At 34.4% G+C, this 23,994-nt stretch overlaps 1 protein-coding gene across 1 annotated transcript in view; it reads right to left on the reverse strand.

The window, feature by feature from the left end:
* Window positions 1-1,647: 1,647 nt before the first annotated feature.
* The window catches only part of LOC149086957 (exonuclease mut-7 homolog), a 31,069-nt gene continuing 8,722 nt past the window's right edge, over window positions 1,648-23,994 (reverse strand). Inside the window, exons 6-15 of the mRNA XM_089231164.1 lie at window positions 21,290-21,360; window positions 19,199-19,237; window positions 17,770-17,906; window positions 13,535-13,634; window positions 12,568-12,626; window positions 10,411-10,544; window positions 8,760-8,875; window positions 5,855-6,233; window positions 5,571-5,722; window positions 1,648-2,312 (exon numbers count right to left, since the gene is read on the reverse strand). Of these exons, the coding sequence (XP_089087290.1) occupies window positions 2,238-2,312; window positions 5,571-5,722; window positions 5,855-6,233; window positions 8,760-8,875; window positions 10,411-10,544; window positions 12,568-12,626; window positions 13,535-13,634; window positions 17,770-17,906; window positions 19,199-19,237; window positions 21,290-21,360 (1,262 nt within the window). The 3' untranslated portion in view covers window positions 1,648-2,237. The remainder of the gene's footprint in view (window positions 2,313-5,570; window positions 5,723-5,854; window positions 6,234-8,759; window positions 8,876-10,410; window positions 10,545-12,567; window positions 12,627-13,534; window positions 13,635-17,769; window positions 17,907-19,198; window positions 19,238-21,289; window positions 21,361-23,994) is intronic.

A 23,994-nucleotide genomic window follows, 5' to 3' on the forward strand; every position in this document is an offset into this window, starting at 1 on the left:
CGATGATTTTTTTCGAAATGACAAAAAAAAAAATTTAGTAAACTGTGTGCATTTCTTGATGGAAAAAAACTTTTCTTCATGTTTATTTTTTCACGTATGAGACAAAAAAACCTACATACAGATCGCGTGACGAGTTGACTCTGCGATAAATTGACGTCCCGACGAATTGGTTACACGACAAATTGTCACTGCGACGAATTTGTACCGCGACGAATTGGCTCTGCGACGAATTTGTACCGCGACGAATTGGCTCTGCGACGAATTTGTACCGCGACGAATTGGCTCTGCGACGAATTTGTACCGCGACGAATTTGTATCGCGACGAATTTGTACCGCGACGAATTTGTATCGCGACGAATTGGCTCTGCGACGAATTTGTACCGCGACGAATTGGCACTGCGACAAATTGATGCGCGACGAGTTGAGCGCGACAAGTTGATTGCGACAAATTGACCGGCTACGGAGATCGACTAATACCCACGCTAAAGACAACTGGCCGCAACTGGAGGCGGGGAAGCAGTCGGGTCTGGCCATTGAGAAGAAATACAAGTTTTCTCTATTTCTCCTTTAAGGGTCTGGTGCCCCGGACCAGAGGGGATCAAATTTCATCCTTTCACCTCTCTAACATTACAAGGGGGCGCCAAAATGCATTCTTGCCAAATGCTACCTATAGAAGGACTCCGCACGAAGTTCATGACGTCACTCAGGCCCGTAGCCAGAAATTTCATTCGAGGGGACCAAAGTTATAAGAACAATAGATTTGGCAATCTTTTTCCCTTTTTTCGGTCATTTTCTCACATTTCGAGGGAGGGGCAGACATCCAAGTACCCCCCCCCCCTCCGCTACGACCTTGATGTCACTGAAGACCATTTCACCTAAGGTGACTGAGGCTATAATTTCACCTATTGCCATTGGATATAGCAGGTCGACGCATGCGATATCTTCACCGTTTTTTGCAGTATATTCAATGGCCTTCTTCAGTGATGGCACAAGCTTCGTGCGGAATCCTCCTATGTGGCGTTGGCTTGCCACGTCTGACCAAGCGGCCTTGGCTAGTGATATCTCGCTAATGAGGTGTTGACTCGACCGCTGTCCTCACATTCCGATTCATTTTCCTCAATCACTCATTCTCCAAATTTTTCACCCCTCCGATAAATACTCTTTTGATTATAACCTTTTCTGACCCTGTTCCTATAACTGTTGGGGTTGCCCTTTCTCTCTTTAGATATTTTATTTTCAACGTCTGTGGCTTGAAAGACCAGGCTGACTCATCTACCATATTTAAGGACAACATGTAATGTCAGTATATTATCGCTATAGCCAATTCTGCTTTTTCTTTTAACAATTTCTGTGATCACTGGAAGCAACCAACCAGTTCTTTGTTCAAAGGTCGATGATGAGTCTGCTCTTCTGTGTAGGCGCTTTAATTTGAAGAGCCAAACGAGAGAAATATTTTGTACTAAACACACCATGGCTCATATGATAAGATGATATTTAACCAAATACATAAACTTTTCATTCAAGCTAAAAGGTATGATAGTTAGACATAATGAAATGTCTTTCAATTAACGAGAAGAAATGTAATAAAATACTTAGAAATTAATAATTTCTTTTCTTTTTCAATAGTAAATGAGAAAATACAGAAAAGAAAACAACCTCTGTATCTTTATTCCACATTTTGTGTGAAATTATTTATACACACATAAACTAAAACACTCACAAACACATAAATACAATAATCACAACACAAAATTATACAACCTTAAAAAAAGTGCTCATAAGTTCATTTGAAAATAACCATAAAACTCTACAATTCAAAGTTTTATACACCCATCATTCTCATCTGCATACAGTATTTGTACATAATTATGTTACATGAATATGAACCAAATTGAATAACATGGAAAATATGGTGTGTGTGTGTGTGTGATTTCAATGTGAATACAGTAGCAAACAATGTCATGATGAGCTTCTTACAATTGCATAACATTTTCCTAAAATAAAACAAAATTTCTATCATACAAACTTTCGAGTGAAACTTCAATGTCATTTTGCATTAATAACCTGCAACTTTTTTTTTTAGCAAAAAAGTAGCTTTCGTTCTTTGCACATCTCAAATTTATGGTTTGAACGAATGAAGAAATAAATACTTTCTTAAATACAATACAATAAAGCATTTGAAAATGAAAGGAAAGAATTAAAGCTCCAGTAAGCAGTAACTTGGCCTAGTAAGTTGGCTATTCCACAACTTGAGACGATGAAGCTGATGATGTTGAAGCTTTGGCAGTTTTCTTCTTTCTTTCTTCCTTTTTCTGTATAGAAATATTATCAAAACATAAGCCAGTTTAACCCTTTATTTGTCAGTGTTTAACTCAACAACACATGAGTTTTTTTATATTTTTCAAATAAAGGCATTGTATATTTTGAGCTCGTTTCGGTATTGATGCTTCTAAGCAACTCCTAAACATTTGATTTTTACCTGTGAGCTGTTCATAAAGTTTCTATAATTACCAGCAGAATGGCTTAAAGGTACATATTGCTGGTGTGCATATAAAATGTTATATGTAAAAAACAGAACTTTTCAGGAGACTAAAAAAAAGGAGCAATAGCTACCTGGTTTCAATACATAAGACAGTTTGCAATAATGCCTAGGTTTTTGTGAAAACTTTTTTGGGGTTCTGCGGAATAAAAAAAAGGGATGGAACTCCAAAAATCCCAGAACCCTGGTAGCTTCAAAAATTTTCTTGCATTTTTTCACCTGAAGAAATTGTTTACTTTTATTTTTGTTGACAACATGTAACTCTAAAAAAATTCAGAGAACATATTGTGATAATCAACCAGTAGAAGGCAAACAATATTCGTTATTGTCTCCTTTCTTTCTTTCTTCCTATTCTCACACACAAGTCCTTCATACAACAGCCGTCAAGAAGACTTCCTGGGAATTGGTATTCCTGAAACTTTCAAGACCATATGCCTTCAAGGATTCTGAACTTTTAAATTGTTCCTTTACATTCTGTAGATTCCCCCCCCCCTCCCTTCCTTGGGATCACCAATTGAGCTTCATGGTGTCGAATTCTTATCACTTTTCTGAATAGCAAATCCTAAATAGCAATCCTAAGACGGAGAAAAAGCTTTACTTTCTAACTTGCCTGAGGCTGTATTTCTACCATTCTACAGATTTGTTACCACAAATGGAACCTTGTTTACATGACGTTCAAGAGGCCACATCAAAGGAGCAACTGCCCAGGGTACCAAATTTTAGGGAGCAGCAAATGAAGTGGAGAGGACAGCAAAATCATGTTTGCCCCTCCTTACAAAAATTGTAGATGCGAACCTTGGATGAAAAACTGACCGTTCTGTTACTTTCACATTTCATGTTTTTGCTCAAGTGGAATTTTTCGCTCCTCTGAGATTATGATATCAGTTTTTGCTCTCTTTCATCAGAGGATAAGTAACCCAGTTATTTGGCTGAAGGTTTCACTGTGTTCTTATTTGTTTGAAGCCTCAGCTCATCTTGTTTTACTCTGCAGAAGCGTAAGAATAAATAGATTTTACTCATATTCACCATAGCTGGTGAATATCACCATAGCTTGGCATACTGGACTGGAGGAGGGGGGGGGGGAAAGAATTAATTCTTTCCCTTCCTTTGCCCACTCGCTCTGCATTTTGGATGAGAATGCGTATGCCAAAATTCACAATCAACCCTTAAGCAAGTATAGTGAGTAGTAATTTTTTTCTCTTGCTCTGTATTTTGTTGTTATTAATACTATTTATTTATCGTTAATGACCATTTCATCCAGGGTCATAACTACAATTTTTGTGAGAAGGGACCAACATGAGATTTTGCTACCCTCTTTCCACTTCAAATTCTGATGATTTTGTAACGGTACTTTTGTTCTTTCCTGATATTTGCCGCCCCTAAAGTTTGGTACCCAGGTCAGTTGCTCCATTTGCCTCCCCCTCCCTCCTCCAGTTCCGGTCCTGATTTCATCAAACAATTTTTTTTTCAATTTTCTTGCTCTTTTGACAGCTTCTTGCATTTCATGAATTTTGATGCTCTCTATCAGTTGTCATGAATAAAAAACCGTGAGTATTTGTGGAATAGGCTGCTTACATAGCAGTGGAATATGGTAGCCCAAGTGCCAGGTCAATCAGGTACTCGCGAACTGTGCCACAAGATGCTCAGAGATGGTCTCGGGTGTTCAATACCCTCTTTTGTCCTTGCTAGTGCTTTTTTCTGATACAAGGAACTATTGCAAAAACAGTGCCATGATGATCAAACAGCACATTGCTATTGAAGAGAGTCTGCACACTAAAAGCTTAATGTTCGAACCACTCTGCGTGAGAAACATAAAAAAGCCGTTCAGAATTGGCTGCGAACTGTATAAGTAAAGGTCTAATTAGTTCTACTGTGCACAAAATGAAGGAGGTGGAAAAAAAAAAGATTAAATGAGCATTTTTTTCATTATCTTGAAGCTATGTTTGTATAATTAGCATGACCAAATGAAAAAAGAAAACTAAACGGACATTTCCATTGATGCATAGCTCATGTTAAAATAACAAGTTCATGATTTAAAAATTTCAAAGTGAGTTTGTTAGCAAGCTTGACAAAATTAAAATTTTTATTTTAAAAAATGAAATAGCTGAATATTATGAAAAAATAATTCTGCCCAGAAAAAGGGATGGTCACACTATGTGTAACTCACTAATATGTATATTTTTTGTCCCTTTTTTATCTACTACAAGTGAGGATTTGTGTTCTGCAGAACGAATGCAGACTTTCGGGACACCCTGTATAGTGAAGAAATATTCAAAATTTGTTAAGGGTTCTGCGGAATAGCCTCAAAACCATCAAGGGTTCCACACAAGATTTCATGTTGGAAAACCTTGCCATAGCTGGCGTTCTATTAGTCAGAAACATATGACATTTTTATAGAATATGTAAACATATGTGAAGAAGCTTCCAGTGGCTTAAAAAAATATATGAGAATTTTGACATATGACACTTTGCACGCACACCAATGACATACCTTTTATTTCTTGACAAGCCAAGAAAAAACGATTTTCGACCCTTGCATTTTAGAGGGAAATACCATGTGTGGAGCAGACATATGGCCAATGCTGTGTATACATATGCATACATATATACAGACATATCATTCATCCACCCTGTATAACACAGTGAAAATCCTATATAACGATACCTTCGATAACGATAAACACTTACATAATGGTATTTCTCTCTGGTCCCAATGCACTTTTCAAAGGGTTAATATATTCTATCTATAATGATTATGTTTCTCCGATACCTTGAGTACCATTATATAGGCATTTCACTGTGCGTGTGTGTGAATTTATTACATTTCGTTTAATTAATAGCATGACATTAAAACATAAGAAGGCTATTTTAGATACATTAATAAAGTTCCAGCTTGATTAAACTGCTTGAAAATATGTGAAAAAACTCCATTATTAGTTCCTCTTTGATTTTATGAATACAAACTTCTCCATTAAATATTGAAATGCTGTGAGAGGAATATTGAATGGTCATGCTGATTCATTAAACTCACCTTTGATTTTTCAGCCTCACATTTTCCCTTGTCTTTTTCTATAACAGGTTCCTTAAAGAACTTCTCTATCACGTCAAACTTATTTAACCCCATCCGGACAAGCACGTACTCTAATCTCTCGAGTATTTGTAGCAGACAGTAAGCATCTAGTGCTGAAAAAAAAAATTTACTTTTTCTTTTCAAACTGCAGAGGAAAGGATATACAAACTGTATGCAATAAATGTGAGTTGCAGTAAGAGCTGGGTATGATAAAGAACTGCTATTTTCATTCAAGTGAAATATACCTGCATACTGCATTTGAGCCCGTCGCAATGGTCTTTGTTCCCAGTCGGACATTTGTTCGAATTTGTTTAAAGGCTTGCCCAGCACCAATAGACATAAACCACTCAATCCTCCAACTTTACGATTTTTCTTAGCTTTTTTCTTGGTTTTGGCATCTCCTTTACCAGAACTTTTTGCATCACCACCATTTTGACTAGAACTTTTTGCATCACCACCATTTTGACTAGAACTTTTTGCATCACCACCATTTTGATTAGAACTTTTTGCATCACCACCATTTTGATTGGATCTTTTTGAACTATGGTCACCATTATCACAATATGTTGTATTACCGTTGGCAGAAACTAGATTTTGAATAATCTCTGGGTGGAGTTTCGACACCTGTAAATATGTATTACACAAACTTAAAAAAAAAAAAAGTATTTTCTAGCATATATATGAAGAATTATATAACACATTCGGAGAGAAACACTGTTTTATTAATTTTCTTTTCCATTCTCTCGTACAATTAATTTGGTATTTTGGTACTTTTTTTAATAAAGTTGGCACTCATTATCAAAGTTTAAATTTTGTACCAACCTGAAAAAACTTTAGCTATGTTAATGAGAACTGGACACACTTAACCCTTAAATGCTCTTTTTTTTTTCCAGCTGGTAATATTTTCATAGTTAATGACACGTATTAAAAGCCATTGAAAATGAAGCAGACAGTCTGCCAACAGATTTTAAAGTTTAATTCGAATCAACTGAAAATTATTCAACTGTGTGAAATAATATTCCCATAAATTCAAATAAAATATCAAACAAATATATTAATATCATGAAAAAATACTATGATTTGATCACATGTTACAATTTATAGTCAGTAAGTACCAGAGTCGCTGTGGTGGTTGAGTGGTCATAGTGATGGACTTGCATTGCGAGGACCCCGGTTCGAACCCCACCAACCATCGCTGCAGTGGTGGTCAACTGAAGTTGGTTCCCAACTTTGAGGTGCAAACGCGCGAGCGATCCTCCCATTAAAAAGTCTCACTACAGAGAGCAACACACCTACAACAGTACAATTATTTGATCATTACACTTCACACAGTTAGAAAATTGATGGCAGCACTACACATAACAAGCATTACACAGAAACAAACTTCTCATCAGATTCACAACACGTGCACACACATTCCAACATGCACCAATTCATCAGATGTTCTGCAGAGGAATGTGGACAAGGTGCATGTGTGGTTTAGTAATAGTAGTCATTACCAGAAAGTGAGAGTATTGTCGAAAGTCAGCCAACATCATGAAACTCAAAAAATTGGGCACTAAATCCTACAACCCAAATGGTGGAGGTTCCCTCTATCATCTCATTGCTTTTTTCTTCTTTCAAATAATCGTACCATATACAATTACGTAACATACCAGGGCTGTATCACGAGTTACTGATACTTTTGAGGCAAATTCAGATCTGAGGTGAAAATTTTAATCTTTCTGCATATAATTAGCTTACTTGAAAGCCTCTCATTTGCTCCAGTTGTCTAGGGGCAAATGGGAAGTACTTAAGACACCATAAGACATGAAATAAACCCATATACTATAAAATGATAATCTGTCAACCTATTCCAGACATTTTATTGGTCCTGTGGTTCAGGAAGGTTTGGAAATACTATCATAGATCATTTTCAATTCTATAATATCTTAATATGAAGAATTTCAGCTTGAAAATCACTAAAGTAATCCATGGTACATCCGCAACCATCCATATGTAGTAAAATATCATGCATAGTAATTTTTTACTTCATACAGTGAAACCTGTTTAATACTGTATAAAAGACAGACCCATCGATGATTAATGTTTTCATGTGCACCTTTATAAAACCTGTCTAAAACAGAATATTGGTCTCAAAGCTTCGTTTCATACAGATTTCACTCTGTTAGTGAAAAAAAAAATAGGATATAACTATTAATGACGAATGCCACAATTAATAAACAAAAGAGATTTCAGTGATATTCATGCATTTATTATACAGTGAAAAATTGATATAAAGATACTCTGTGGACCAAGAAAAAAATTTTGTTGTAGAGAGGTTATCATTATATATATGACATGAATGTCGCTCTCCACTTGTTAATACAAGATATACGGAAGACTGGATGTTGTGAAGATATTTATTATTTGAGATGTTAATTTTTTAAGGAAGGAAAAAACTCATCTCTGCCTCTACCAGGAGTCGAACCCGGGTCCCGGACGTCGTCCGGCAATCGAGGGACCCGGGTTCGACTCCCGGTAGAGGCAGAGATGAGTTTTTTCCTTCCTTAAAAAATTAACATCTCAAATAATAAATATCTTCACAACATCCAGTCTTCCGTATATCTTGTATATCATTATATAAAGAGGTAGCATTATCTTCAGTTGCCATCAAATTTATGCTGTTGTGCTTCTCTTCTGAACTGGCATTGTTATTACAACCATAAAAAGGTCTTTTTAAGTATTTATTTGTGAGAAAAAAAATCATAATTGATTAGTTGATTAATTAAATTCAGTTAGCTGTTCCAAACTGTTAAGTGATTCACTGCACAGCACTCTCGTGCACTGCATAGAAAGTAGCTTCACAGCATCTACATAATATTTTTGGAGAGTAGATAATGCAAAATACCAATGCTATTAAACACTCTCAAAAGAATAAAAACTGTTGAAGAATTTTAAAATATATTCAAGGGGATTTTGGGAGGAAAATATAAAAAAATATTGTTGTAGTGGTTTCAAAATCCATAAAAAAAAATGTATAGAAGGATTTATCGTAGTAGAGGATATCGCTGTATCAAAAAAAGTTTAAAATTAGATTATAAGAAATTTCAAACAAGATTTTAAAAATAAAAGATATTTTATAGCAGCAGTAAAAAAAAAATACATTACCCATGAGGAAAAATTTCTTAAATCCAGAAAATTCTCAAAGGTTACAGCAACAAGATCTTCATTATCACGCACAAACTCTTCTTTGAAAATTTCTATGTCAGTTTCAGTCCCATAACCTGAAAATAATTTCATGATATTTTGGTAAGCAAGCCATTTTTTTTCTTTTTTTTTGTTTGTGAATTGTTTAAAAACTTCTGCTATGATTGGTTGAGAAAAGCCAATATCACAAGTGAATTAATTCTTAATCCAAAATAACAGAGCAATATGGTTGTGGCTCAATATTTATATACAGTCGAGTTTTCGCTTCAAAGAAATATAATAACAGTTTTTGCTATTGCTTTTCTAATTGATGCTTATGATGAGTGACAGTTAAATATTACTGGAAGATAAGTTTTTAATTGACTTAAATAATGAAAATTTTTCTGTTCTTCATCCTAGAAATTTATTGCTACCTTCTTTGGCTAAGTATACTTGTATATTTTTTTAATAATTTGAAATATTTCCTTATAAAACAGCAGTCATTGCTAATAAAATACAGTAGAACCTTGATTGTCAGTGCACAGATTAACTGTGCTAAGAAAATTTCATGTTCAGCTCTTCCCTACCCGTGTTACATAACCAACATGGTTATGTAAGATTTTGGGAAGGTTTATCATGAAAACAAATATTTCCGTTTCGTTGAACTGGATTTCTTCATTCTTTTGCAGAAAACCAGCTTATTCTCAGAGCTGAACTCCCATGTTCATGGCCATCTTAACAGCATCATGGGCCCCAGACCAATTGGTTTTCTTGAGGCCCCACCTTGTAAATTCTAGAGAATTTCAATCGGATCTCATTTTTGTGAGGCCCCCAGGCCATGCCCAGGTGGACCCATGCGTTAAGACGGCACTGCCTATGTCAGCGCATTAAAAGGGCAGCCCCCCCCCTTTTATACAAACATAAGAATAGGACATTGTCCTGGGGAGATCAGCACTTGAAGATTTACAGTCAATTTCAGGAAATGCTGGGAAGTTAGTAAAAGTATATTGCTTTTTTTACACCCAGTCTTCTGCCTTATCTTTCAGTTGTAACTTTGGATGCAGTCAAGTTATCGCATGACTCATCCGCTGGACCAGAGCTATTCCTTGTTTGTGTCATTCTCACAGTACATCTGTAAAGGCAGAATGGCTGACAGGAAAAAGATAAGTGTTTTTCGGTTATTCGTGATCACCTTCCCCAAAATTAGCCTGGATAATCAAGGCTCTACTGCATTTCTGTCATCAATAAAACCCAGTATATTAGTGTAGTGTGGCTATCCTTAAATAAGTGCACTTTTTTATTAGATTTTTTGCACGAATAATATGAATATATGTATTAGATTAGTCGTTTTAAACAGGTAAATTACATAAATACTTTTTTTCCCACAATTTTGTTATTTTAAATATTTTTTTTTTACTCCCGGTGGTTTAAACCACATTTTTTGATTATCCATGTTTTCATGTTCACCTCTACTCCCCATTAGCCCAGATAATTGAAGTTCTACCACACAACATAGAGTGTTAGCGAAATGATAAATAATTCTATTCTTTTTATAGAAAGGCATAAATAATGCTTATCAATTATGTAAAGCAAATTTATAACCATTTCAATTTGGGAAAAAAAAAAGACATACCAACTTTCAGTATATCAGCATTATGAAGTACTTTTTTCACCAGACTAGTCCAGTTGTTTGATAGACATTTGGATAAATATAAAACATCAAACAGATAAACATTATTCCACGTGGCAATCTGAAGCAATGCTATTCTGAAAATATAACATAAAACAATGTTCTTATTATTATAAATAAAATTAAAATGTTTAATGCTTTATATATTCAAGCTTTGTTTTCCCTTTATCTCCCACACATATTTTATATCGTTATGAAACCATTTCCTCTGATTTCAATTTGTATAAAAAATTTCTCTCTTTATAACTCTACATGAATTAAAATTTGATCAACATAGTGTGTTTTTTCTTTAATTCCTTTTGACACAATATTCATAGGAATTATGTGATTGAAAATTTTAGCCAATTAATGTTTGGTTAAAGCATAGTTTCTTAAACTTTTTTTGTTCATTTTCCTCTTCCTGCCTCCTGAGTGATCCCATATACATATTGTATCTCAGTAACTACACTGGGCAACAATGAAACTGTGTCTGACACGAAAATATACAATTCTGAATGATTTTGACCAACTGAACATGAATACTACCATGAAAAAGTTTTATTGGCTCTTGTTTTGGAGATATTACTCTGTTAATAGTTAAAAAATGCTTTACGAACGCCATTATATGATGAAAAAGTGGTAAGGACCACAGAGTTACTGTACCGTACCCTAGTTACAGCCCTGCATGAAAACGTGAAATGAATATGTAGAAACACAACAAATACATAAAATGCAAATGTATTCACAAGCATAACAGTTCATTTATTGGCATCTGACACATACTTCATTTTGCATTGTGCTTGTACTGGATATAAGGAACATCTCTTACAATTGTACAACAGTAGTCAGCCAGCATTGATGCAGACGATTTTCCCTGATAATGTTTTATAGTCCTTACCACTTTTTCACCATATAATAACATTCAGTAACATTTAGTAACATATAATATCTAACTAGGATTTTTGACGCCCCCCCCCCAGTTGTCCCCAGCAACCCCCCCCCCCCCGCCCTCTAGTTCTGGCCCTCTTTTCATGTATATTAATGTTTTGCCTCAATTTTATATTGATGAAGTTTCTATATATTTGTTTTGTTTTTCTGTATATTTATATTGTTTTCTACATACTTATATTGTGTTTCAATGTATTACATTGTCTTATTATATGTGTATTAAATGTGAGATTTCAGAGACAACCATAGTCAATACAGCTTTTTTATGATCATATTCATTTTCAGTGCACCAAATTACATGAGAGATGATTGTTTTTGTTCTATGCACAAAAACTTTATCAAAATCGATTGCTCAGTGCTATAATTTTCCCCTCCCCCAATATTGCTCACTTTGGAAATATTGGGTCAGAGCAATTATACAGCAGCTTCAAATTGTTCAGCATTTATACTAACCACAGCTAACTTCAACTTTTCATTGGACTGTTTTTTTTTTGTGAGTAGTAAGGCCATATTCCCTGTATACCATATTTAATGATCTCATTCTAGAAATTTTGGCAGGGAACCCTTGCGCTCTGAAGACCAGGAATAAGCAGCTGTGCCTTACAACACATCAAGTAAGAAATATGATTTTTTTAATGCTATAGTGTAGGGCATTGTCATCCTAATGGATGGACGTACCCGGGGACATATGATAATGAGATTTAGCGCTATGATTTTTGACAGAAAACAAAAATTTATAAGCAGTTACTTTCAGTTAATTAGCCCCCCCCCCCCAGAATATGAATTTGCCCGGAGCCCATGGGGCTGTTAAGATGGCCCTGGTACAGGGAAAGATTTGGTGGTTCAACTAGGCCAGGAAGAGAAAGGTTCCACTGTACAATCATTTGTAATCATGTGTTTGATTATTCATTATAAATTAGTACAATTTATTTGGAAATTTATTTCTTTTAAATGCCCGTCCCTGTAAAGTCTTGGATTTCATTTATAGTTAATGTATGCAATACTCGATAGACAAGAATTTTTGTTTAGTCAAGTGATGGCTTATAATATTATCATGTGATCTGTCAATTTATTGTAGTGAAACGTCATAATTTTCTAACATAACTAAAAACTAAATTTTGCCGAAACAAAAAAAAAATTCAGCATTGAAATCACAAAAATTCTGATTCTCACTTTTCTTTACTCCAACCAAAAGTTGGCTGCCATTCAGCATCAAACCCTATCTCCTTGCACTAAAACATAAAAATTACAGAGTAGCTGGTTGAAATTGGCAAATAAAAAATTTTTTTTTTAAATTATATGCTCGTGCATATGCAACTAGTATTTCTATAAGAAGAAAGAAAAAATATTTTCCGATAGCGGCTGTAATAATAGTTTACAACATTCCGACATCTACCAATTCATTCAAAACTATGCACAGGAATGTGTACAAGGTGCGCATGTACGGTTTAACAGTAACAGTTTACAAGGAGAAAATACTCAGTTTCTTAGAGACAATTGCTGTAATATTCCTAATGAATGAGTTAATTTAATTTCAATGAAACTATTAAATTTGGGGGAAATTATTTCATAATGATTGAACCTTCTCCAATATTACAAAGACTTCTATTTTTGATTTATTTGTGTCTCCTTTACTCATACTTATGTAACGACCCAACACATTGTCAATTGCATTGTTCACAAACTTACTTAATTTTATGAAAACTACACTCATAAACCCACGACCATATTTGCAAGCACAGGTCATAATTTTCCAGTAAATGGTATAAAATTTTAAGAGCAAATTTTTATTTGACATTGTGTCAAATAAATAACACTGTAAGTCTTAGCACACACAAATTCTTTCACAAGTTATGTGCTTGTACTTCAGAAAAAATACAAAGATTCAGTTGAAGTCCATTATAATGACCTTGCATCATAGCTATCATTCCATTCCAATGAAAAGTAAGACAAGTCCCAAATGTTTTCATATAATGAATATCGACAGTATATGTTTTCCTCTCAATATAACAACCACCAGATATAATATCCATTTTTGATGGAATGATAGGGATCATCATAACTAGTGTCAACTGCAGTAATAAATTATTCTGCATATAGGCATATAGGAAGTCAGATTGAATAAACAAATAACACTCACTTTTGATATATCCTTGATGCTCCTTTCATAAGTTACACAATCATTGACAAATATTATTGAACTTGCATTTAAACTCAAGTTCAAACACCCGCTTGAAAAGCTGGAAGCAAAGATAAGAAGCCACTAAAAATCTTGACAGTCTATAAACATAAATTTCATTTTTTTTAAATACTTGAGAGTGCTTTAGCTCAAGTGTTTTTGAACATTTTTTCCCCCCATACGTGTTTGGACCCTATCTGAACCATATTCTCTTCTCGTCTCCTCCCACACTGTCTCAACTAAAGCGAGACCATTTCTACTTATTAAGTAAATGAGTAAATTTAAACATACAATAACTTTATAGGCCTAAATAAGGTCAACTTCCAGACGCTGCCCAGGTATAAGTCCTGTCAGCCTTGCTCTTGCAGAGGTTCTACATGAAGGTCATGCAATGACAATACTGCCTGTATTTTACAGGACAGAGCCTTTTTTTCACCATATTAATTTTTTAACTTGTGGAATATGAACACTCACCCACTTCCCTAGATTTACACTTGGTATTAGGTTATACAGTCAATGCTTGATACAGTGACCCCCTTTTATCCCGTCAAAAACGGACGTTATATTGGGAGGGCGATTATATTGAAAAAACGTATATGATAGTTGTTCTATAAAAATATTTAGGAGTTATCATACCTAGGGTTTTCAGGTGGAATTCCCATCCACCATTCCCGGGAATTTTATATAATTTCCCAATCTGGAAATCCTGAGAATTCGGGAAAAATACTGTTACAACACAGTAATACTTGCAATGGAATATAAAAAATTCTCAAAAAAGTCAATGGGAAATATTCGTTGAAAAATTTATTTTCTCTAGCACTACTTGGAAAAGACATTGAGGAAAACAAGATACATAAGTAGGAGCTTCCAGTTTTCCAATTCTAAAAACTGTATAAGTAACCTTGTGCTTACTATAAAATCCTAATATCGAGAGAACTATACAAAGAGCCTGAAGCAAAAGAAGTCAATTTTTTCTCTTTCATTTCATGACCCTGTTTGGGGAACAGCGCAGATGAACACAAGATAAGATCTGAAAAGAAGCATTGCGTTTTAAATAGAAAGAGTTTGGTAGATACTTTCCCAGGAAACACATAGCAGGTTACCATTACTGCCTTTTTTGTGATATCTTAATTAAGTGATTAATTTCACTTTCCTGTCAGCATTACAATGACAGGCTATTTCGCAATTGTAAATAGAGAGGCCAAAAATGTGAGAAAAACAAGAGGATTTTCAAAGGTGATATATATCATAGCCCCCAGTCACATGGGAAATAGAAAAAGTGGGTTTAAAACCCGCTTCAAGAATTTCCACCAATGACTGCTCTCAATTTCTTTCCTTACGAAGGAAAAAAGTTGTCAAGCGGGTGCTAGAACCCCCAATGCTACTAAAATATTTGCACATGTGAATGGGGCTTATATAGTCCTGATATAACAACACCCTGCTTTTTTAAGCAATCGTCAAGACAGATAAAGATCAGTATGTGATGAAAATGTGCATAGCTGGACAAGAGCCCGAAGCAAAATCCCCACTTTAGGAAGGAAGGAGTGATATTCTCCGGTATTTTTCATTTACCATTTTTGACCCTCGTCAACTTTTTAAATGCTGAAAACACTATTATACAAGTAAGATAATAATTTGTTCACAGTTGTACTACAATTCGCAAACGTTTGTTGGGGAGGGGGAGGGAAGACTGCAAGACTGCTGTATGTCTTTGAAGGGATATTTTGGAGAGAGCTACACTTTTAATCAGGTTAGCTAATGGTCTTTAATAGTCACAAATCAACACTGTCAAAATTTTTTATCATGACTTGTGATTGCATGGAAAAACAAATCAACACCTTTGAGGAGGGCCTAATAATAGTCCAGGGGCAAATATGATGCAAGGACATGAAGATTCAAAAATAAAATCTGAAGAAATTCTGTTATTTTTTGCAAAAGAACGTATGAATAATTACTTTTATCAAAGGGATGTGTGAAATTTGATCAGCAAAGTTACGAAAATATTATATTGGCAAACATATGTTGAATTAAAGCTATAGAAAAGGTAAGATATATATCTTTTTTTTCTCTTTGCTCAGCCTGAATTTCTGTATGCCAGAGGTAAAGGCACCATGTCACAAAAGGGAAATTTTATAGGAGAGCCATTTAGACTTTTTTTAGTACAGTATGTTGCTCTATGAAGCTTGTTTGTTTTAATATATTTGTTATTTATTAAAAAAGGATTTAGTGTCCCTATATACACGTAATGTGACGAAAGCATTGCAAATTAATTGTGTTATCCCAATATTGACGAAAATGAACATAGTGAGTGCCCTTTACCTCCAGCATACAGATTTAGAATATTCAAAATAAGAAAAATTTAAAAAAAGGTAAAATGTCATTTCATAAAAGTAGGAAAGTTAGTGAAAATTCCCTTAAAAAAAAATTTTAAATTACTAACTTTGAAAAAACATTTTAAATCAATAGAAGTTGATTAAGGCATCTGACTACATTTCAAACCCTCCATTTAGAAGTAAATGTCGTTTTGTTTTTTTCTCCCATTTTTTTATGATTCTGAAGTAGGCCTTTTGTTCTGCTTATATGATACTTAAAACTGAAGTCCAATTTAGAGTTGCGCTTTTACATCAAGTAATCTGTGAATGAAAATTTTAAAGGCGTGTTATGAAGAATGTTATTTGTGAAATTTTACTTGAGTTTGAAACACAATTTTTAAAAATCTATTGACTGTATCTTTACAAAATTTTGATATTATATTTTGTCATTTATTGCAAAGGTTGATGAACTAAAATCTAAGGTGTATTAAATGCATTTGTCTCATTGTGCAGTGTTTTTTTTATGCACGATATGTTAAGTGACATTTAAAAAAATTCCCACTTATATCAATTGAATGAAATGGCACTTTTGCCAAAATTTGGGATTCAAGTGGGAGTGAAAACGTTGTGTAGTTGATTTTATGTGGCATACAAATGAAATATTTTAACATTAAAAAGTATAGAGGACATTGGCGTATGCAAAGGGGGGGAAGGTTTGGGGTTCTAACCCTCCCCCCCCCCAACTGTGAGCCAAGATTATAGTGTTATTTTGCAGGAAAAAACGTAAACTCTCCCCCCCCCCCCCAGTACGGAAAAAAAATCAGAAACCCTCAAGAAAATTCTGCGTACACCTATGATAGAGAATAACTGAGGCCAAACCTAAATGTTGTACAAATGAGGAAGTATTATAAATTAGAGTTGTATAAACAGGGTTTCACTGTGAATATGTGATTTCCTGTTTCCAAAGGCTCGGAAATGTTGGGAATTCGGAAACCCCAATCCTACCGGTCACTGTAATTGAATGGTCACAATAACATGGGGTAATTATAATGAGTATCGATTGTATAAATCTTTTTTTACTTCCTTTATGATAGAAATGTTATGAAAAAAATGAAAAAAACATCGGCCATGTTCTCCAGTACATGCTATCCTTTTCTGGTCCCAGTCCTGTTCTATTTCTAACATTATACCTATGAATGGTATAATGCAGCTTCTAACATATGCAATATTTTAAACTATGGCCTATCTTAGCGATGGGAAAACTATGGCCTGCAGACCAGATGTGGCCCGCTTAGAGGTTCCATCTGGCTTGCTGGAGATTTTAAGACAATAGTATAGATATTTTCAATTTCAGTGTTTTAAAAAAATTGATTTGGGGGGGGGGGGGCATTTCATTTTTTCCCATATGCAAAATGTAGCTTTGAGATTTTAAACAGAAATTGATTTAAAAACTTTAATGCAAAAAATGGCCCATCCCCCAATATTTTCACAGCTGCAAAGGATAAACCATTTGGCTCATTCACAATGAAGCTGTGACAGTGTTCAAAGAATACAACACACCCTGCTACTTTACTTCTAATAAAGAGTATATTATAGTAATTCACACTAATAAAGAGTTAAATTATGAATCAATGTCCGAATATGTCCGACCCACCAAAATTTTTTTCTTTTTGTTTTTGGCCTGCTCCTAAAAACATTTGCCCATCTTATCTTACAATAAATATCCTTGAAGAACATGATATATTTATTATTATGTCTCGTGTTAAACAAAAAAAAAATTAGTGCAAATTCAACATTTTTTTTCTTGATATGTTACGACTTGAGAATTCGAAATTAAAGATAGTTTTTCTTTTCTTGTACTAACGGATATGTACAAAAATTTACTTGACATTGGCACACTTCGTCGGCCAGTGTTCCAAAGGATTTTTCAACTTTAACTTCACAGCTTCACCGATGAATGGATCAAACTTTACTTTACGAATCATCACAGATTCCAAGTCTTTATCCTTCCCAATTATAACCTTCAATAAATTTAGAACCAGAAAAAAGTTATGTAGATTTAGAAAAAACTTCATTAATATATGTTACAGTAAATGTGATAAATAGGTGACTATCCATAATTACCAGTTATTATGTATAATCACCACAATCATCTCGGTAAGTTTGATCAATTTTCCTATATTTATCACTTTTACCAATAGTTATGAATAATTCCCGAATGAAATTATTAAGAACGACAAATATGGAAGAAACTATGTGGAATATATACATATATTGTGACCAACGTTCTAAGTCTCACCAATTTGCAAGTTTCATTTTGACTGGCAACTGCACGTATAAGTAATTTGTCTAAAATCCAAAGTATATGAGAAGCTGGACTACTCTGGGGTTAGGCCAGTAAGTTAACTGCCTAGAACTGAAACATTGGCCATAAAATATACAAGTATACCACATACAGACCTGCCAACTCTCCCGATTTAGGCGGGAGACTCGGGATTTTTCATCCTTCCTCCCGCTCTCCGGATTTGTTAAAATTTCTCCGGATTTTGGCAGAAAATTAGATTTTACGCGAGCTTTCACGTTGTCATGGCGTCAATGATTACTGTCGTCATTAGGGAAAACACCCATAAAGGACAGCTGTAGTCATTTCTATCGGGCAGCCGTAAATAAAAGTGTCTGTGACCGCATTTAAGTAACTGACAAAGACGCGACTTTGTTTTCGTAGCATTTATCGTCAATCATTTATCAGGGGCTCAGGGGCATGACCTTCGTTGCCGAAATTCCTGTACAATCGTTATTGTATTCCATTAACAGCTGTGCGGTAAACACGTTTTTTCGTCCGCAGCTGTGTAATTTGAGTTTTTTTAAACCGTTTCTTCCGATTAAACATCTTCGGAAAGAAAATATAAAACTTTAAGCTATATACAGCTAAATATAAAGCTTTTAAGAATTCATATACCCAAGATTATCAATCACTGATAGCATCCACGAAAGGAAACACTTATACTTTATGAATATTATGTAGATGTGATTTCTCTATTCTGCATGGAAAGACTGACATGCAATTAAATTCTCCTCAGGGGCAATGCAGGACCTGCCTTGGGGGGGGGGGAGAATGTAACTTTTTCTTAATTTATTAAAAAAAAAAAAAATTTCGATTTTTTTTTTTTTATATGAACTTTTTTTGATCGTGTCTATGAGTGTTGGGGGGGGGGGTGCCCCCCTCGGGAAAATTTCTGGATTTCAAAAGTTGGCACGTCTGCACATATAAATGAACATAAACAAATATTAGACATTGGTTTAAATCACTTACAGCTGCCAATTCTGCTAATGCTTGTAGGCTGATTTGTTTCTGGGGAGGAAAAAAAACATTTTTTAACTCTAATTTATGCTCAAGGTAGATCAGGGCTGGACAAATTGCAAAAAAATCTAAACACCACAAAAATTCTTCAGGTTTCAAAAAAATTTTACCTGGAGAAAAGGTTCAAAATAATGTTTTTCTTTTGACTTTTTCAGGGTATACTGACCCTCTTTCACATTGGCAGATATGCTGCTATAAATTCCAAACATTTTGTGCTGCTTTTAGCTTGCAATTTAGTAACTACACTAAGAAAATTTTAGGGGCCAATACAAATTTTTTAGTCGCCACGGCAACCTGGCACTTGGGATTTGTCCAGTCCTGAGGTAGATCATTTAAATTGCATTCAATACATTAAGAAACTGTTTGCACAGCTAAAGATCATGTTTAAATTAGGAAAGATATAATAAAATCATGGGGAACGATTCTTTAAAGATGAATCAAGAATGAATTCAACACAAAATATAACAGATCAGTCTATTTCATATTTCGTTACATAGGACTACTTTGGTAATGCCATCGGTTTTCTGGACAAAGTAATACAGCAAAACTCTTGATAATCCGGCAATGTGCATTGACCCATCCAGTAATCTAGCAGGTTTTCTTCGAGCATAGAAGAGAAAATCATGTTACTGCATGTCTGTGCCCAGAAGTTTATATTATTCAAATGGGCTTTTTTTCGACTAACTTCCAGTACGAGGATGATGTCACTCTCCGCTATCCATACAAAGGTTTTAACAGCTGGCTAATGCGAAGATATATTTTGGAAAGAGAAAATTCAACTGCCCCTGCGGAGAATCGAACCCACGTCCTGTCACTTTCTGGGTGAATGCTCTAGATCACAGAGGCAACGAATATCTCAATCTTTCCTTGGAGCTTGTGTGCCCTGAATAAGACCATACATGGATGGTCAGACCTAAATCAGGCCAAAGCTCATAATGTAAAGGCTTAAACCTGTGTATGGATAGCAGAGAGTGACATCATCCTTGAATAAGTCGCCATCTGGTAGCATTATCAGCAATTGTGAGCTTTGGCTTGAGTTAGGTCTGACTGTCCATGTACGATCCCATTCAGTGCGTATGAGCTACAAGGAAAGATTGAGAAATTCATTGCCTCTGGAGTCTAGTGCATTCACCCGGAAAGTGAAAGGACGTGGGTTCAATTCCCTGCAGGGGTAGTTGAATTTTCTCTCTTCCCAAAATATATCTTCACATCAGCCAGCTGTTAAAAACCTTTGTAACTTCCAGTCATCAGATGATTTCGGCCATAGCGCACACATTGGTCTGATATATGCCGGATTTATGAGTTCACTATATATTAGAGGTCCCTTAACAGCTTGTCCCACTCTAATTGTAATACATAAGATCCTCTATGCCTGTTGGAATATACCAATGCACGAGGATGGCTCTGTTTTCGAAGATGCTTTTTTCCCAAATTTGTAACAACTGTATCAACGAAATAAATAATAAGACAGGGCTGACTAATAAAAATAATTTCAGCAACAGCCAAATTTCTTAGGTGCAAAGCATATTTGTTTTTCTAGAAATATGGTCCAAAATAATTTTTTTTTAATTTTTCACTGTGAATTAGTTCTGGTGGGCATGCTATCTACTTCACCAAACACCAACTCTGGCCATATCGCTATATTGAAATTTACTGCCATTAATGAGATGGTTGGAAGTGAAGGCGCTGTCTATCGGTGGTCGCCTCGAGTTGTTAGGGAAAATATCTTATCTATATCCTCCCAGGACCCTGACAACAACCTTCACGACGGTAGACGAGCATCTTACCACCATGCCACTCAAGCACATGGTGGACATGCTGTCATGTTCACCACTTATTCATTTGAAGACAATTAGCATTTGAAGACAATGCTAATTGTCTTCTAAACTAATTTAGTAATTACACATAGGAAATTTTAGGCACCAACACTGATTTTTTAGTTGCCATGGCAAACCTAGCACTTTTGATTTTTCAAGGCCTATCATGAGATATGTGATATTAATTCAAATTATAACTTTTTATTTTTAAAAGTAAAAATAAAACCTTTTTGTATCGGCAGACCAAATGATGCATTGCTACACATTTTTTGTCCCTCATGAAATTCATACATCTTTCTGTGAAAGAAAAATATGGAAAAAAAATTAAATAATTTGTGCAGGGCACAGTATTTAAACTTTTACTACAACTGTGTTTGCACGTTTGTTTTAAATTTCCTATTAAACATTTTCTGGGGAGGAAAAAAAAATTCTATAAACTTAAAATACAATTTTAGTGCTATACATTGGATGGGTTTAGGTCAATTCGTTGCGCTCAATTTATCGCAGCGTCAATTCGATGTGAGACAAACTCGTCGCTGTACAAATTTGTCGCAGACTCATTCCGTTGTGGTAAAAATTTGTCGCAGACTCATTCTGTTGTGGTACAAATTTGTCGCAGACTCATTTCGTCATGGTACAAATTTGTCGCAGACTCATTTCGTCATGATACAAAGTTGTAGCGGAGTCATTTCGCCGCAACAAATTTGAATTGCTTTAAAATTCAAATGTTTGTTGTGATTTCATAAATAGGGTAGTTGCTTTAGGCGTAAAAAATGAAACTAATTTTTTTTCTCATTTATTGGAAATGTTTCCCCTCCCCATCTCTATTTTAATTTGAACCTTTTAATTATTTTAAGAAAATCCCTTTCACTTATGAGTTTGAGAATTGTAGAATAAATGAGAATTATGTATATTTATTATTATAAATGAGAATTGTAGACCAGTTACAATGAGCATCACAAAAAACAAATTTTTAAGAAGACAATTTTAGTTTAAGACTGGCAATAATGCTGGACGTGGAGTATGAAATTGTGGCCTTCTCTGCAAAAATAGCAGATATCATACAAAGCAGGGTTGGATTTTTTAACGACAAGTGTCAAACACTAGTTTAAATCATCAAAAACCTAAATGAATGTTTTTCTATAACATTTTGAACACTATAGGTTGATAACACGATAAGAAACTTACTATTTTGTATATTACATTTTATTTTCAAATACTAATTTATACTAAATTATTAAAGTAATACAAACAAAATATTAATTACAATTTGAAATTTTGAATTGTTCGACAGCGTCTAGAACAGATAATATATAATTTTATAGTCCATTTTATCTAAACTTCTGATTGCCTGTGTCCAATTTATTAAGTAAAATAGCGCTGTTTATTCGAAATATGAGTGATAGGAGATCACAGGGTTAGGATTTTGACCTCAGAAACTTGGTATTAAAAGTCAAAAACTTATTGCCAATGTTGTCTTTTGCACTTAAAATAAGTTATGGGAGCTTTTCTCAAGCATTATATACAATCAACACTGCTAAATTAAATGAAATTTTAGTCCTGCAATTTATTATTTTTTATTGCTAGCTAAATTCTAATATTATGCCCAATAAGGGTATCGTTTTAAGTATCAGTGATTATTTAGATAATTAATAACAGAAACCAACCTTACATATATGGCATAAAAGAACTTTTCAAACTCCTATCTGTTATGAAAAGGGTACAGCAGATGGTTTATATCAATACACATATAAGCAGTTGAAAAAATTTTGGGAGGTCAAGAATCATGTTGAACTGAAGAATATCAAATAGTTCCATAGTTTTTCCTTCAGCTTTTATGTTATGCTCTATTCAAATTATATATTTTATAAGAAAAAAAAACATATATACTGTCAAAAATAATTCTGTAGAAAGCAGAAAATTATTTTACAATCACATTAAGTATTTATTCTTTGTATAACATAGTGACTTTAAACATTACATGCAATCAATGTGTGTATTTCCAACAAGAATTTTTATATTGAAAAGCAATATTTAAGGTTTTTGATGTGAAAGTTTAAATCATGGTTCAAACCATCAAAAACTACCATGCGTCAATAACCTGCCAACTTTGATACAAAGCCTTGGAATTATATTGCTAAATAATGGCAAAGTTTTGGACTTCATACACCCTAGCCTCAGGGGTTCTCAAATTGTATGGCACAGCACCCTGTTAGCCCCGACAAAGGTTTTTCTTGAAGAGATCCTTTGTTAAACTGCTCTGGGGAGCCACTGATAAGCGTTCATTAGTGTAAGGGGCAGCAGAAATGGAAAAAGTTTGAGAACCCCTGACCTAGCTGATCAAAAATCTGTATACTTTAATTACATATGGTTTTCTGATCTATTCTTCTACTATTCTTCTATCTATTCTTCGTATACGATTCTTACTCAATTACCACTTAATGATCTGTAGTATCTCAGTAATAAACGTGTGATTATGCTTGAATTTTAGAAATGTACAATGTTCATGGAAAACAGTGTATTTCTAGAACCCCACAAATCAGGGCAACATAAGTTGGGGGTATATTACTGTATTAAAAATCCCTAGAAAAATGCATTCTCAGTATTTCCAGTGATTCACCCATATAATAGCAATACTCAACAAAGATACTCACTATAGATGGAATATACTAACATTATGAAAAGTGCATCAGGACTAGAGAGTAATATCATTATTTAGGCGATTATCATTATATAGGATTTTCACTGTATATAGTCACTAATGCAGATAGTTTGTAGAATAATAAGAAGCACAACCGAGCTAAATTATCAATCTTCTTAGTCTAGCATCACTGCATTCACAAAAGTATTGACTGCTACATATATATACAGTATGCAGCAATATAAAAGGAGGGATAGGTTAGTTTGACAAGGTACTTAGGTTGTACTGCC

This window comes from Pholcus phalangioides, unplaced genomic scaffold, assembly GCF_987345545.1.
Source record: "Pholcus phalangioides strain wild (caught in Gottingen) unplaced genomic scaffold, Ppha-v1.0 ptg000004l_1, whole genome shotgun sequence".
Classification (NCBI taxonomy): Eukaryota; Metazoa; Arthropoda; class Arachnida; order Araneae; family Pholcidae; genus Pholcus; species Pholcus phalangioides.